The sequence below is a fragment of the Rhinatrema bivittatum genome, chromosome 2 (genome assembly GCF_901001135.1).
Source record: "Rhinatrema bivittatum chromosome 2, aRhiBiv1.1, whole genome shotgun sequence".
Taxonomy (NCBI): Eukaryota; Metazoa; Chordata; class Amphibia; order Gymnophiona; family Rhinatrematidae; genus Rhinatrema; species Rhinatrema bivittatum.
In genome coordinates, this window is record NC_042616.1 from 26,738,574 (window position 1) to 26,753,920 (window position 15,347).

At 43.1% G+C, this 15,347-nt stretch overlaps 1 protein-coding gene across 2 annotated transcripts; it reads left to right on the forward strand.

Moving 5' to 3' along the window:
- The first annotated feature begins 207 nt into the window (after positions 1-207).
- On the forward strand, positions 208-14,868 carry LOC115083718 (zinc finger protein 501-like). Of its 2 annotated transcripts, none has more exons than XM_029587703.1 (2): positions 208-262; positions 9,965-14,868. In XM_029587703.1, the coding sequence occupies exons 1-2, from the start codon at positions 229-231 to the stop codon at positions 11,389-11,391; spliced, it is 1,461 nt and encodes a 486-aa protein (XP_029443563.1). In that variant the 5' UTR covers positions 208-228; the 3' UTR covers positions 11,392-14,868. The 2 variants fall into 2 exon arrangements, with proteins under 2 accessions (XP_029443563.1, XP_029443564.1); XM_029587704.1 differs by having other exon boundaries at positions 210-262; positions 9,968-14,868.
- Positions 14,869-15,347: the final 479 nt, after the last annotated feature.

Sequence of the window (15,347 nt, forward strand, 5' to 3'; positions counted from 1 at the left end):
CGGCATCTCCATCTGCTGGCAGGGGAGCATAAACCCACTGGTCCTGAGTCCATCTGTCCACACACTAGGAAATATGAGATTAAAGCCAGCTGAGTACCCCCACCTGTCCCTGAGTGTTTCTGGTTTGTGTTTCAGGTGCCGGTGACGTTTGAGGACATCGCTGTCTCTTTCTCCCAGGAGGAGTGGGGGTATTTAGACGAAGGACAGAAGGAGCTTTACAGGGAGGTGATGAAGGAGAATTATGAGACCCTGATATCTATTGGTAAGGATTGCATTATCTCTGTTATTAGTACACACACTCCATTCCTTTTAAGGTGCTGGGTCTGCCACTTCTCTTTGGGCGCTATACTGTTGAGACCTTTTGTTGCTTTTTTTGGGAAACAAAATTATACGAATATCAGAAAAGATTACAGGATCTGGATTCAAGAGCTTTGTAGGCATTTCCCTGGAGATCGGGGTCTCCCAAATAGACATGGAAGCATTGGTATTCAGCATCGGAAGACTCTGAGGGGTAAATAACTTGGTGGTTGTTTTTGACATGCCAGCAGAGCAACCGCGTGGAGAGACTAAGATTGCACCGGTCAGTCTGTGCAGGAGGAAGTTGGCCTTGTACATAGCCTGTTCCCTCAGCATCATAAAGCTAGGAAAAGCTCTGTGCTTATGTAAAGAATGTGGCCCGGAGGCAGATGCCTGTGTAGGTTTTGAAGGTTTTTCTCCTATAAAGCCAGACTAGTTAAGTAGAAAATCATTACTGCACTGTGATGTTACATTGATTATACTTGTAAATTTATTCAAGGTTGCTGTCATGCCAGAATATGCTGAAATGCTAGAATATATGCTAAAAATATGTCAAAGTTCACACTTTTATATTACAAGAATTCCAGTCCTTTTAACATGAGAGAAAATTATAATACCAAACAATTAGGAAAATGTTATGCAAACAAACTAGCTCATTGGTGTGTAAATTGGAGGTGTGACCTATTTAATCTATTGGGTTTTCAGTGCTCTCTGAAACTGCTTTTGAATTGCCTTGCTGGTAATCTTACACTCTCCTGGGATATCCCATACTTTATCTAAATAAACCTCTATCTTTTAGCTGCACATTTTGTAGCCTGCAACCCCTACTGTGATTTTGTTTCAGTGGGGGTTTCCTGGTCAGCAGCTCAGGTGGGAGGGATCCATGGATGAGGCCTCTCTCTCTCCACGGGAGGGGACTTGGTGGCCATGTTAGGGCAGAGGGCCCCTGATAAGCCCCACATGACCACTTTCATGATCCCCGCAGAAAACTCTAGAACAGATGGTTTCACTCCCTCCTTCTGATTGGGCAGTGCCTCTTGCCCCTTTGTCTTCTAACTCCTGGGAGGAGTATTTTTAAGGGTCTGCAGACCTTTGCCTTCTACTCCTGCAATTTCCTTGCATCCCTGGAAGGGAAATGGAGGATCCATCAGGGGACGGAGAGGGTGAGGAAATCCTTGTCCTTAAGGGGATTGCTTGGATAATCTCCAGATTTTTCTTTCCTATTGATGATGACAGTGCCATGGAGGGAGATGTCGTTCCCCCCCCCCCCCCCCCTTCAGGGGAAGCCCACAGGTGGATTCTGCGGCTTATTTGTTTATTTTATTTTAAAAAATTGTTATCCGCCCTTCCATGGTTCAGGACGGGATACAAAAAACCACTCATATAAAATGAAAACACATATAAGATCATTGGTATAGCATTAAAATATACATCTTCATAGACATACGGTTTCGTAAGTGATCTTTTATAAGTGAGCTGAAAGAGGTGGGTCTTCACGGTCTTTTTCAACAGCTTTGCATCCCCTTTATAGATCTCAGTTCAGCCGGTAAAGAGTTCCATAGAGTGGGGCCTACGATGGAGAACGTACATTCATCTCGCCCAGATGCATGTATTTATTAGATAGAACATCAAGGAGGCCCTGATTTGAGGAATGTATAGATCTTTAACGTAGCAGTGATCTAGGGGGGAGGGGATATTGTTAAGCAGGTTGTACCTGATTGTTAAGCAGGTTGTACCTGATTGTTAAGCAGGTTGTACCTGATAGTTAAGCAAGTTTGTACCTTGTCTGGTATGAGATGGGAAGCCAGTGTAGAGAGAATAATACAGGGGTGATGTGATCTTGCATTGGTGTAGTGCCAGTGAGGAGACGAGCAGCGGCGTTTTTGCATTATCTGTAATGGGCACATAATGTAAGCAGGAAGTTCAACATGGAGTGAATTACAGTAGCCCATGCCAGAAAAGAGTGAAAATCCAGGAGATCCAATATTGGTATGAAATGGCGGAATAAGTGGAGTCTCTAAAAAAAAAAAAAAAGAGGATTGGGTTCTAGCTTTAATGTGAGTGAGTATGGACAAAGAGGGGATCAATAAGAATCCCCAGATTGTGCAGCGTAATTTGTGACGGGAATGGAGTGACCATTGAATGGGAATTTATCTGGAAGATTTAGAGGAGGATAGCGAGATAAGATCATAAGTTCAGAGTTACCAATAGTGAGAGAGAGAGCTTGTTTTGATGAAGCCATTTGTGTATAGAGGAAAGAAAGAGGGAAATAAATAGAAATTCTCCATAGGGATGAATTTCCATCCCTGATCTCAGTCTTTTCACACATTGCAGCTAGATGAGGTTACCATAGAACATAAGAAATTGCCATGCTGGGTCAGACCAAGGGTCCATCAAGCCCAGCATCCTGTTTCCAACAGTGGCCAAACCAGGCCACAAGAACCTGGCAATTACCCAAACACTAAGAAGATCCCATGCTACTGATGCAATTAATAGCCGTGGCTATTTTCTAAGTCAACTTGATTAATAGCCGTTAATGGACTTTTCCAAGAACTTATCCAAACCTATTTTTGAACCCAGCTACACTAAGGGGTAGATTTTCAGAGCCCTGCTCGCCTAAATCCGCCCAAAACCGGGCGGATTTACGCGAGCAGGGCCCTGCGCGCCGGTGAGCCTATTTTACATAGGCTCACCGGCGCGCGCACAACCCCGGGACTCGCGTAAGTCCCGGGGTTTTCGGAGTGGGCGTGTCGGGAGGCGGGGCCGGATTGCGCGGCGTTTCGGGGGCGTGCCGGCAGCGTTTTGGGGGCGGGTACGGGGGCATGGCTACGCCCCGGGGCGGTCCGGGGGCGTGGCCTCGCCCTCCGTACCCGCCCCCAGGTCGCGGCCCGGCGCGCAGGGGTCCCGCTCGCGCGCGGGGATTTACGCCTCCCTCTGGGAGGCGTAAATCCCCCGACAAAGGTAGGATCGGGGTTTAGACAGGGCCGGGCGGGTGGGTTAGGTAGGGGAAGGGAGGGGAAGGTGAGGGGAGGGCAAAGGAAAGTTCCCTTCTAGGCCGCTCCGATTTCGGAGCGGCCTAGGAGGGAACGGGGGTAGGCTGCGCGGCTCGGCGCGCGCAGGCTATACGAAATCGATAGCCTTGCGCGCGCCGATCCAGGATTTTAGCCGATACGCGCGACTATGCGCGTATCTACTAAAATCCAGCGTACTTTTGTTTGCGCCTGGAGCGCAAACAAAAGTAGGCTGTTCGCGCTCGTTTGAAAATCTACCCCTAACTGCACTAACCACATCCTCTGGCAACAAATTCCAGAGCTTTATTGTGCGTTGAGTGAAAAAGAATGTTCTCCGATTAGTCTTAAATGTGCTACTTGCTAACTTCATGGAATGCCCCCGAGTCCTTCTATTATTCGAAAGTGTAAATAACCGATTCATATCTACTCGTTCAAGACCTCTCATGATCTTAAAGACCTCTATCATATCCCTCCTCAGCTGTCTCTTCTCCAAGCTGAACAGCCCTAACTGCGTCAGTCTTTCCTCATAGAGGAGCTGTCCCATCCCCTTTATCATTTTGGTCGCCCTTCTCTGTACCTTCTCCATTGCAACTATATCTTTTTTGAGATGTGGCGACCAGAATTGTACACAGAATTCAAGGTGCGGTCTCACCATGGAGCGATATAGAGGCATTATAACATTTTCCGTTTTATTCACCGTTCTCTTTCTAATAATTCCTAATATTCTGTTTGCTTTTTTGACTGCTGCAGCACACTGAGCCAACGATTTTAAAGTATTATCCACTGATGCCTAGATCTTTTTCCTGGGTGGTAGCTCCTAATATGGAACCTAACATCGTGTAACTACAGCAAGGGTTATTTTTCCCTATATGCAACACCTTTCACTTGTCCACATTAAACTTCATCTTCCATTTGGATGCCCAATCTTTCAGTCTTGCAAGGTCCTCCTGTAACATATCACAGTCCGCTTGTGATTTAACTACTCTGAATAATTTTGTATCGTCCACAAATTTGATATCCTCACTCATCATATTCCTTTCCAGATCATTTATATATATATATATATATATATATATATATATATATTGAAAAGCACCGGTCCAAGTAACAATTCATTGTAAATCTCAAACATCCATTTTTGGAAATTCCTCCATTCTACAGGTTTATACACTTTGTTAAAGTTTCTATCTTGTCTTCTTCTTGCTCCTAGTTGTACGTCTCCTTGTTTATTGTAACTGCATCTATATTATTTATAGTTCATATTATTTCGTTCTCTGTTCCGGTTATCACCCATTGTTTATTGTAAACCGGCTTGATGTGATATTATCACGAATGCTGGTATAGAAAAAATTAAAATAAATAAATAAATAAATAAATACAGATCCCTGAAGGCACTCCACTGATTACCCTTTTCCATTGAGAAAATTGACCATTTAACCCTACTCTCTGTTTCCTGTCTTTTAACCAGTTTGTAATCCTCGAAAGGACATCGCCTCCTATCCCATGACTTTTTAGTTTTCTTAGAAGCCTCTCATGAGAGATTTTGTCAAACGCCTTCTGAAAATCCAAATACACTACATCTACCGGTTCACCTTTATCCACATGTTTATTAACTCCTTCAAAAAAATGAAGCAGATTTGTTAGGCAAGACTTCCCTTGGGTAAAACTATGTTGACTGTGTTCCATTAAATCATGTCTTTCTATATGCTCTACGATTTTGATCTTGAGAATAGTTTCCACTATTTTTTCCTGGCACTGAAGTCAGGCTCACTGGTCTATAGTTACCTGGATTGCCCCTGGAGCCTTTTTTAAATATTGGGGTTACATTGGTGACCCTCCAGTCTTCAGGTACAATGGATGATGTTAATGATAGGTAATGGATGATGTTAATGATAGGTTATAAATTTTAACTAATAGATCTGAAATTTCTTTTTTTTTAGTTTCTTCAGTACCCTAGGATGCATACCATAATTAGCTGGTTTTTCCTTTTCCTTTTTCCTTCTCACTCCAAGTTCTATTTTTCCTTGTTACATGTAACTGCTTTTTCCACACTATTGTTCAAGTTTAAGGTTATTTTGCACTCCTGTTTCATGTGAACCAGCATGATGGGACTATTGTCTTGAATGTTGGTATATAAAAAAACTTAAATAAATAAATAAATAAATACCATCCGGTCCAGGTGATTTGCTACTCTTTAATTTGTCAATCTGGCCTACTACATCTTCCAGGTTCACAGTGATTTTGTTCAGTTCGTCTAACTCATCACCCCTGAAAACCATCTCTGGAACTGGTATCTCCCCAACATCCTCATTCGTAAACATGGAAGCAAAGAATTAATTTACTCTTTCTGCAATGGCCTTATCTTCCCCAAGAGCTCCTTTAACCTCTCAGTCATCTAATGGTTCAACCGACTCCCTCACAGGTTTCTTGCTTTGGATATATTTTAAAAAGTTTTTATTATGAATTTTTGCCTCTATGGCCAACTTCATTTCAAATTCTCTCTTCGCCTGTCTTATCAATGTTTTACACTTAACTTGACAATACTTATGTTTTATCCTATTTTCTTCAGATGGATGCTTCTTCCAATTTTTGAAGGATGTTTTTTTGGCTAAAATAGCCTCTTTCACCTCACCTTTTAACCATGACGGTAATTGTTTTGCCTTCCTTCCACCTTTCTTAATGCGCGGAATACATATGGACTGCACCTCTAGGATTGTTTTTTTTTTTTTTTTAAATTTACGTTTTTATTGGTTTTCAACAGTAACATACAAACAACCGGCATAGTAAGACATACAGGATAGAAAAATCCAGACATAGCACAGCTGTCATACATGCGGATAAGTAATCAAACTAATGAAGAAGACACCCCTCCCCAAACCCTCCCCCCCCTCCCCCTTGTCAGAGTTAGGATTGTATTTTTAAACAATGTCCAAGCCTGTTGAACACTTTTAACCTTTGCAGCTGCACTTTTCAGTTTTTTTCTGACTATTTTCCTCATTTTATCAAAGTTTCCCGTTTGAAAGTTTAGTGTTAGAGCTGCAGATTTACTTATTGTCCCCCTAAAAAAAAAAAAAAAAGCAGAAGCCAATCCAAGATGGCTAGCAGCGATAAACACGAAGAGAAGGATCGGTAAAAAGGACTTTTATTGAATCTTGCCCAACTCTGGCCGAGTTTCGCTCTTTTAGGAGCTGCCTCAGGGGCTTATCAGCCATATCTGTTGGCTCTTCCACCAGCACACTATTTTTTTTAATGACTCATTACTATACTTCACGACGCATCGCAGTCCTGCTGCTGACAAACAAATATTAATATTGATGTTGAAATCATCGCTACACTAGTGCGGTTTCAAGCAATAAGCATATTTCTCATACATATTCCAAATGAATGAAAAGATTCGACATTCAATACCTTGCAAACTTAAAAAATAGTGTGCTCGTGGAAGAGCCAACAGATGTGGCTTATTGTCCCCCTTCCAGTTATTAGTTTAAATTTGATCATGTTATGATCACTGTTGCCAAGTGGCCCCACCACTGTTAACCTCTCTGTAGAGAGTTGGCTAAGGTGCTGAAAGGGGATCCCATCATAGTTAGTTTGAGAATGTCCTCTTAGTTTATTCCCTTGCATGAAGCAGTGCAGGAATTGATTGACCTGGAATGAAGGCACCCCTGAGGCTAATTTCAAAGGGGATCAATCCCTGGCAGGCATGTATCTGTTGGATCCTCAGGTGAAGGCACAATTTTGTTTTCCTGGTCTGCTTAGTGACTAAGAGAACCACCATTCCAGTGAAAGGGGGGTGCTGCGTTTAAGGATGCTGAGGTTAGGAGGATTGAGTCAAGCCTTTGAAGTGGTTGCCATGAATCTTCAGATCACAGCATGCTGTTGTATGGTGGCATGGTCAGGACTCCAACTAGCGAGGGGGCACAAGAGTAGTTGGGAGAATTTCCCATTCTTGGAGCTGAGGGCTGACTTTTTGGCAGATTCTGGATATAATCTGGCCCACTCCACGGCTAAAGGGGTGGCCTCCAGAGTAGTGGCCCATCAGCTTCTCATGTTATACAATTGGTCGGCAGACTCCACATCAAAGTCCAGTCTAACCAAGTTGACGTTCAAGGGATGGTGGTTGTTTGGAGACGATGTGGAGAAGATGGCCAAGGTTTGAAGGGACTCTAAGGTTCCCAGGCTGCCAGAGGATAGGGCCAGATCTTCCTTAACAACATAAGAACTTGCCATACTGGGTCAGATCAAGGGTGCATCAAGCCCAGTAGCCTGTTTCCAACAGTGGCCAATCCAGGTCACAAGCACCTGGCAAGATCCCAAACAGCAAATACTTCCTGTGCTACTATTCTGCAGTGACAAGTACGGGCTATTTCTTAAATCTACTTGGTTAATAGTTTGACTTGTCCTCCAGGAATTTGTCCAAACCTTTTCTTAAATTCTGGTATGCTAACTGCTTTAACCACATCCTCTGGCAATGAATTCCAGAGTTTAAATATGCATTGAATGAAAAAGAATGTTCTCTGATTTTAGACTGTGCTACTTATTTAATGCAGTGTTCCCCAGTCTTTGTATTTTTTTTTTTTTGAAAGAGTAAATAACAGATTCACATTTACCTGTTCTGTTCCACTCATGAATTTGTAGACCTCTATCATATCCCCCTCAGCCGTCTCTTTTCCTTCTGGGCTTATTCATCTTACAGTTGTCGGTGTGACTCCGGTAGATTTCAGCAGAGGCCACACACTTTTCCATGGTTCCAGTCTTTTTGAGCCAAGAAGTCTGGTAAGGATGATTCCTTGGGAGCCAGCTCCTCCAGATCAGCACAAAGAGTATTTAGGGGTCCAATCTCCAGTGCTGGAATAGGCGATTGTCTTTTTTGTGGTTTTATCAGAGGTGGGCCCAAATTATGATGGACTAATGGGTGCTTGAAATTTTCAAACATAGTTTATTATGTCCTAGAGTTTGAGAATCCAGTCTCTGATACTTTTATGGTTTCTCCGGGTCATTCTACAGAAAAGAGGGCTGTGGTGCAAACCACTCTTCAGCATCTTCTTGCTTCGAAAACTATAATCCCTTCTTCTGCCTTGGGCCTAACAGCATTTACAGGAAAGGAGGCTGCAGAAGGAAAGGGTCATGGGGTGAGGGTGAAAGAGGCTAGACTCGGGAGTAATCTTAGGAAATATTTCTTTACAGAGAGAGTAGTGGATGATTGGAAGGGCCTCCTAGTGGAGATGGAAATGGTATCTGAATTCACGGAAGCATGTGATCAGTTCAGGGGATCTCTGAGGGAGTGTTAGGAGTTATAAGGGCTACATTTAATTGAATGGATAGGCAGTCTAGATGGGCCATAGCATCTTTTTCTGCCATCATGTTTCTGTCTTTTGCTCTCTACTGTTGATTTTATATATTGGTCTGCCCAGCTCTAGCCTGCGAGCCTTGCAAGTGCTCCAAAATTCTCAAACCGTTTCGACATAAGAGGCCTACCTTGGGATCCTGGGACTCCGCTGCTGCATGAATTGCATTGGTTTGCTGCTGCAGCAAGGGATTACATTTAAAATGTGAAGTTTAATGCTCCATTATATTTGGCTGGGTTTTTGGATCACTATATCCCCTCCCATGACTTACATTCTCAGGGGAAGGGTTTATTATCTGTTCACCCCGCAAGGCTTGCATGCTTAAGGGCTACTAGAAATCGGGCCTTTTCTATAATTGGCCCGAACTTACGGAATGCACTGCCCGAGTCTTTGCAGTTTTTAGATGATTATTGTTCATTTCGTAAACAGTCAAAAGCCTTGCTGTCCCAGGAAGCATTTGGAGGGAGGATGGGTTAGGGATGTGAGATTTTTAAGCGACCTGGTTGTTTACAGTGGCCTGTGGGCTGCAGCCACCCCCCCAGGCTAGTGAAGAGACCCCTGCTACCTCTCTCAGCCAAAAAAACCCATACCCGCTACTTGTCTTGTGTACTAACTCCTCACTTCGATCTAATGCTCTCTTTCGGTGGTTTGAATTGTGTAGCATTCCTGCTCGCTCTTAGCCTTTTTGGTTTTGTTTGCTCTAACCTGCTTTCCTAAGTCTGTTCACTGCATACTGTGCACTGTAAATTGTAATCATATGTAACTTTCCTATGTTTGCTGTAAATCAGTTTCTTTAATGTTGCCTGTCGCACGCTTTGAGCTCTCACAGTGGAAGAGCGTGATTATAAATATATAAATGCTACTATTGTATAGATATTAAATGATTATTTTTTAATTTGTTATTGTAATCCACTTAGTACAGCAGGTCCACAATAAGCAGAAAATATGTGTTTTTAAATAATTGAATATTAGATACGCACAGAGGAGCCATACCTTTGGGGATCCTAAAGGAGGGACCTGTGGGATCTCCAAATTTTCTGCATTACAACAGCTTTATTGCTGCATCCTACACAGTAGGGTTAAGAGAACCAATTGATTTTCTTAACTTTTCTGAAGATTTCTATAAAGACACCACACAGGAGTTTTCAAAGGTATCTCATAAAGCTTCTGCTAAGTCACAGAATTGTCTAATATCAGAGATCCCATGCGGTCATTATGTGATCCTTCAAAAAGTCTGATCCCAGGTCATTGGTAGCTTTCCATTCTAATGTCACTAACACATGATTGATTAATTCTTTTTATCTCCAGCAGATAATGAGGTCATACAGGAAAAGAAGAGGGAGGAGAATCAAGAAGAACCCACTATAGTACTTGGACTTATACCAAGAAAATCAAGAAATGTCTGTGAGACTCTTTTCCAGAGGACTCAAGGGGGAGACACTAGTCAAAGTCAGCAGGAATTGGAGAAGAAGCAGCAAGACCCTGCAGGAAACTCACCGGATGGAATCGCTGCATGTGAGATAAGTGACAGGGAGTTCACAGACATTCCTGAGCACCAGAGACACCTGAGAGCAGAGAGACCCTTCCAAAGTAATAACAGTGATCAAATGGCTTCTGACTTCCCCCAGAGAGACCTGAGAACAAAGAGACCCTCCCAGAGCAATAACAGTGATCAAATGACTTCTGACCTCCAGCAGAGACACCTGAGAACAGAAAGACCCTTCCAGAGTAATAACAGTGATCAAAAGACTTCTGACATCCACCAGAGAGAGGAGAAAGAGAAGAAATCCTTTCACTGTGACACCTGTGGGAAAAACTTTGATAGGAAATGTCATTTTGTATTGCATCAGAAAACCCACACAGGAGAGAGACCTTTTCCATGCTCTCAGTGTGGAAAATGTTTTAAACTGAAGTTAACCCTGAAATTACACCAGAGAATTCACACTGGAGAAAAACCATTTAAATGTATTGAATGTGGTAAAAGCTTTAGTCAGAAGATAACTCTCGTAAGGCATCTCAGAATCCACACTGGTGAAAAACCATTTACATGTGATGAGTGTGGAGAAAGTTTTAGTCGGAAGGAAATTCTCAAATGCCACCAGAGAATCCACACTGGAGTCAAACCATTTACATGCAGTGAGTGTGGTAAAAGCTTTAGAAGAGCGGGAGGACTCAAAAAGCACCAGAGAATCCATACAGGAGTGAAACCTTTTAAATGTTCTGAGTGTGGTAAAAGTTTTAGTCGGAAGGAACATCTCAAATGTCACCAGAGAATCCATACAGGAGTCAAACCATTTCCATGTTCTGAGTGTGATAAAAGCTTTAGGACAAAGGGGGAACTAAAAATGCATGAGAGAATGCATACAGGAGAGAAACCATTTACATGTACTGAGTGTGGTAAGCGTTTCAATCAGAAGGAAAAGTGCAAAGGCCACCAGAGAATCCACACAGGTGAAAAGCCGTTTAAATGTATTGAATGTGGTAAAAGCTTTGGTCAGAAGATAACTCTTGTAAGGCATCACAGAATCCATAGTGAAGAAAAATCATTTACATGTAGTGAATGTGGTAAAAGTTTCAGTCGGATGGAAATCCTCAAATGCCACCAGAAAATCCACACTGGAGTGAAACCAAGTCCATGTACTGTTTGTGGTAGAAGCTTCAGAACAAAGGAAGAACTTGCAACACACAAGAGAAGCCACACAGGAGTCAAATGCAATTCACCCACTCTCCTATAGTTTTGGAATAGTAGACTGGCCTGATAAAGATATTAAAGAATTGGTTGCAAAAACCATAAAACTCCATATCTATCAAGTAATCTAACAGAATTAGTATATGCTGAGATTGTACACTCCAACAGTTGAATGTGGTATGGGCCTTACAGATGCAAATACTCAAATGGTGCTAAAGTATGAAAGTGAATGGCCATAATTGGCTTCCATCCTTAAGCTTGGAAAATTGTTACCATGAATGGAAGGAGTAAGTGAAACTACCAATACATGAGGGGAAAGCAGCAATGGAATTTGCAAAACAATAGAAAAACCTCTGTAAAGAATCAGTAAACAAGCAAAATCAATGACAACAAGCACAGCCATAGTGGAAAATACAAAGTCACTTCAGAAACCAGTATGACTAAAACCTGACACAGGAATGGTGAGTTTAAACATAGAAATGAGAGACTGATAATTGCAGCACAGGTAAATGGATGGTTCACAGCCTCCAAAGAAAAAAACCTGATAAAACAGACAAATGCAGGCTCTGTAAAACAGAACCAGAAACAGTTGCACACCTCACCATTGGGTGTGATGATCTGATTTGAGAAGTTCTGTATACAGAAAGGAATAATGGGAATTGTGTAAATATTATAACACTGCTGTACCAGGCAAACACTGGGATCAGGATCCTGAAGAGAATTATAGAGAATGAAGAAGTTGTGGAGACCTGGCACATTTCTATTCCAACTGATAAGCCAGACACTGTGGAAAAGGAGAAAACAAGAACAGCACCAATTGACTATTTTATGGATCATATGGAGTGAAGAAATATCCTTAGGTCCTAAGAAAATGTATCAGGAAACCCTAACCCTATACTTAATACCAGAAATAGTCCCAAATATATTGGGTGCCACACGCCTGATAAAGAATTTCCAGGAGCACCTTGATGTGTGTGTGTGTGTGTGTGTATGTGTGTGTGTGTGTATATATATATATATATATATATATATATATATGTGTGTGTGTATATATATATATATATATATCTCATAGCCTATGAACTCCAGAAGGAGACTCTCTTTGGCACATTGCAAGCATTAAGAAGACTATTAGCATTAAAGTTGAGAGATTGAGTTAATTCCCAACTTAATCTGCCTTATGAATGAAGTTCATTCCTGTCAATGTACCAAATCCATTTGGAAAAATTACCCCCTGAAAGAAAACCATTTACATGTCCTGATTGTGATTAAAATTTTCAAAAATCATAGATAAAAGTCCTCCAATGGATTCATTCAAGGGATAAAACATAGTACTCAATCAAACCTAACAGCATCAGCAGATCCAAGTTTTCAAAAAGTACTGTAGTATGGAAGTAAACAGCAAAATCGGTCTCCATCCATAGGAACTGATGATTTTTGATGAGTGGAAGAAATGAGTGAGAGGAGTAGCATAGTGGTTAGAGCAACGATCTAAAAACCAGGGAAGCCAGGGTTCAAATCCCACTGCTGTTCCTTGTGTCCTTGGGCAAATCACTTGATTTAGGTACGAACTCTGATTTTGAACCCTCTGGGGTCGGGGAAAATACCTGGGTATTACCTGAATGTAATCCACTTAGAAATGGCTGAAAGAGGGAATATAAATACAATAAATTCATTCCAAAATTCCAGTCCATGAGGGGAAGAGGCAAAGGAAAATTAGTTCTTACCTGCTAATTTTCATTCCTGTAGTACCACGGATCAGTCCAGACTGTTGGGTTATGCCTCCCTTCCAGCAGGTGCAGTCAGAGAACAAACTGAAAAGGCACCCCCGATAACCCAGTGTGCCATCTGCGATCCTTCAGTATAATCAATATCCAAGCAGAAAGAAACACCATTTAACCACTTAACAATTTAACAGCCAATGACTAGACCAAAAAAACTAATAACAAATAGTCCCAACTTGCTGAACTATGTAGCTGTAAGGAGTATAGATTCTTCCATTCCTTACTTACGAACCAACATCTTCGCATCTTCAAAACTCCTGTGTAGGAAGCAAAGGAAAGAAAATCAACGGACTTACCAGACTATCTGGGCGGTCATCTGGACTGATCTGTGGTACTACAGGAACGAAAATTAGCAGGTAAGAACCAATTTTCCTTTCCCTGTACATACCCGGATCAGTCCAGACTGCTGGGATGTACCCAAGCCGCCTCAACTGGGGTGGGACCCGTTAAGTCCTGCTCGGAGCACTCCACTACCAAAACAATTGGTATCTGGAGCACTGATGTCCAAACAATAATGCCTAGCAAATGTGTGCAAAGATTTCCAAGTTGCCGCTCGACAAATCTCCTGAGGAGAAACACATTGACTCTCCGCCCAAGACGCCGCCTGAGATCTGATAGAATGTGCTTTAAGAGCATCAGGCACCTGTCGGCCCTTACAGATGTACGCCGATGCAATGGATTCTTTTAACCAACGAGCAATAGTAGCCTTGGACGCATTCTGTCCCTTCTTAGGACCACTCCATAATACAAAAAGATGATTTAACAAATGAAAGGCATTAGTCACTTCCAAATATCTGAGAAGAATGCGACGAACATCCAATTTTCTCAACTCCTGAGCTTGAGGAGAATCGCGATCCAAATCCGAAAAGGCCGGTAACTCAACGGACTGATTCATATGAAAGGATGGCACCATTCGAAGCAAAACGCCTGAGTTTGACAACCATAGAAACGGCTCCCGGCAAGCAATGCGGAATCTCTGATATCCGCCTTGCTGAAGAAATAGCCACGAGAAACACCGTTTTAAGTGTCAAATCCTTCAACGTAGCCCGCTTAAGAGGCTCAAAGGGCAAGTTGCGTAGCGCCCATAGGACCAGGCTCAAACTCCACGAGGGGCAGACAGGTCATACTGGTGGAGTCAAATGTTTGGCTCCCTTCAGAAAACGTGCCACATCCGGATGACCCGCAAGGGAAGTGCCGTCCACTGTACCTCGCAAGCAGCCCAAGGCCACCACTTGAAGACGAAGCGAGCTGTACGCCAAACCTTTCTTCAGGCCTTCCTGTAAGAACGAGAGAACGTGAACTACTGTGGCCCTTCGCGGGGACACCTGAAACCGCTACACCAGGAATAAAAAACCTTCCAAACCCGTGCGTAAGTAAGCGACGTGGAAGTCTTATGAGCATGAAGCAGAGTAGAAATCATCGCCTCAGGGTACCCTTTTTTCCTCAGCTGGTGCCTCTCATAAGCCAAGCCACTAGACAGAAGCGATCTGCCTGAATGAAAAATACTGGACCCTGACGAAAAAGATTTGGAAGGTGGCCGAGACGCAAGGGACTGTAGATTGCTAAGTTGATGAGGTCTGCGAACCATGGCCTCCGTGGCCACTCTGGAGCTACGAGAACCACCGGCCCCTGGTGTGACTTTATGCGTCTCAGCACCTTGCCCACCAGAGGCCATGGAGGAAACACATATAGGAAGATGTCGGGGGGCCAGGGAAGGACTAGAGCAGTGGTCCCCAACCCTGTCCTGGGGGCCCACCAGCCAGTCGGGTTTTCAGGATATCCACAATGAATATGCATGAGAGAAAATTTGCATGTTATGGAGGCAGTGCATGCAAATTTTCTCTCATGCATATTCATTGTGGATATCTTGAAAACCCGACTGGCTTGTCTGCTTCAGCAGCCACCGGCTGACTCCGTGTCCCTCCTTGTCGGTTAATGTATGCCACTGTGGTGGCATTGTCCGAGAGGATTCGCACCAACTGGCGGACAAGGGGAAGGAAGCTGCGCAAAGCCAGACGAACCACCCTGATTTCCAAGCAGTTGATGGACCACCGGGACTCTTGAAGGGACCACTGACTTTGGGCAGAGCGCGACTGACAAACCGCACCCCAACCTGAGAGGCTGGCATCAGTGGTCACAATCAGCCACTGCAGATTCTCCAGGTCCATCCCGTGTTGTAAATGCTCCGGTACTAGCCACCACTCGAGACTGGTTCTGG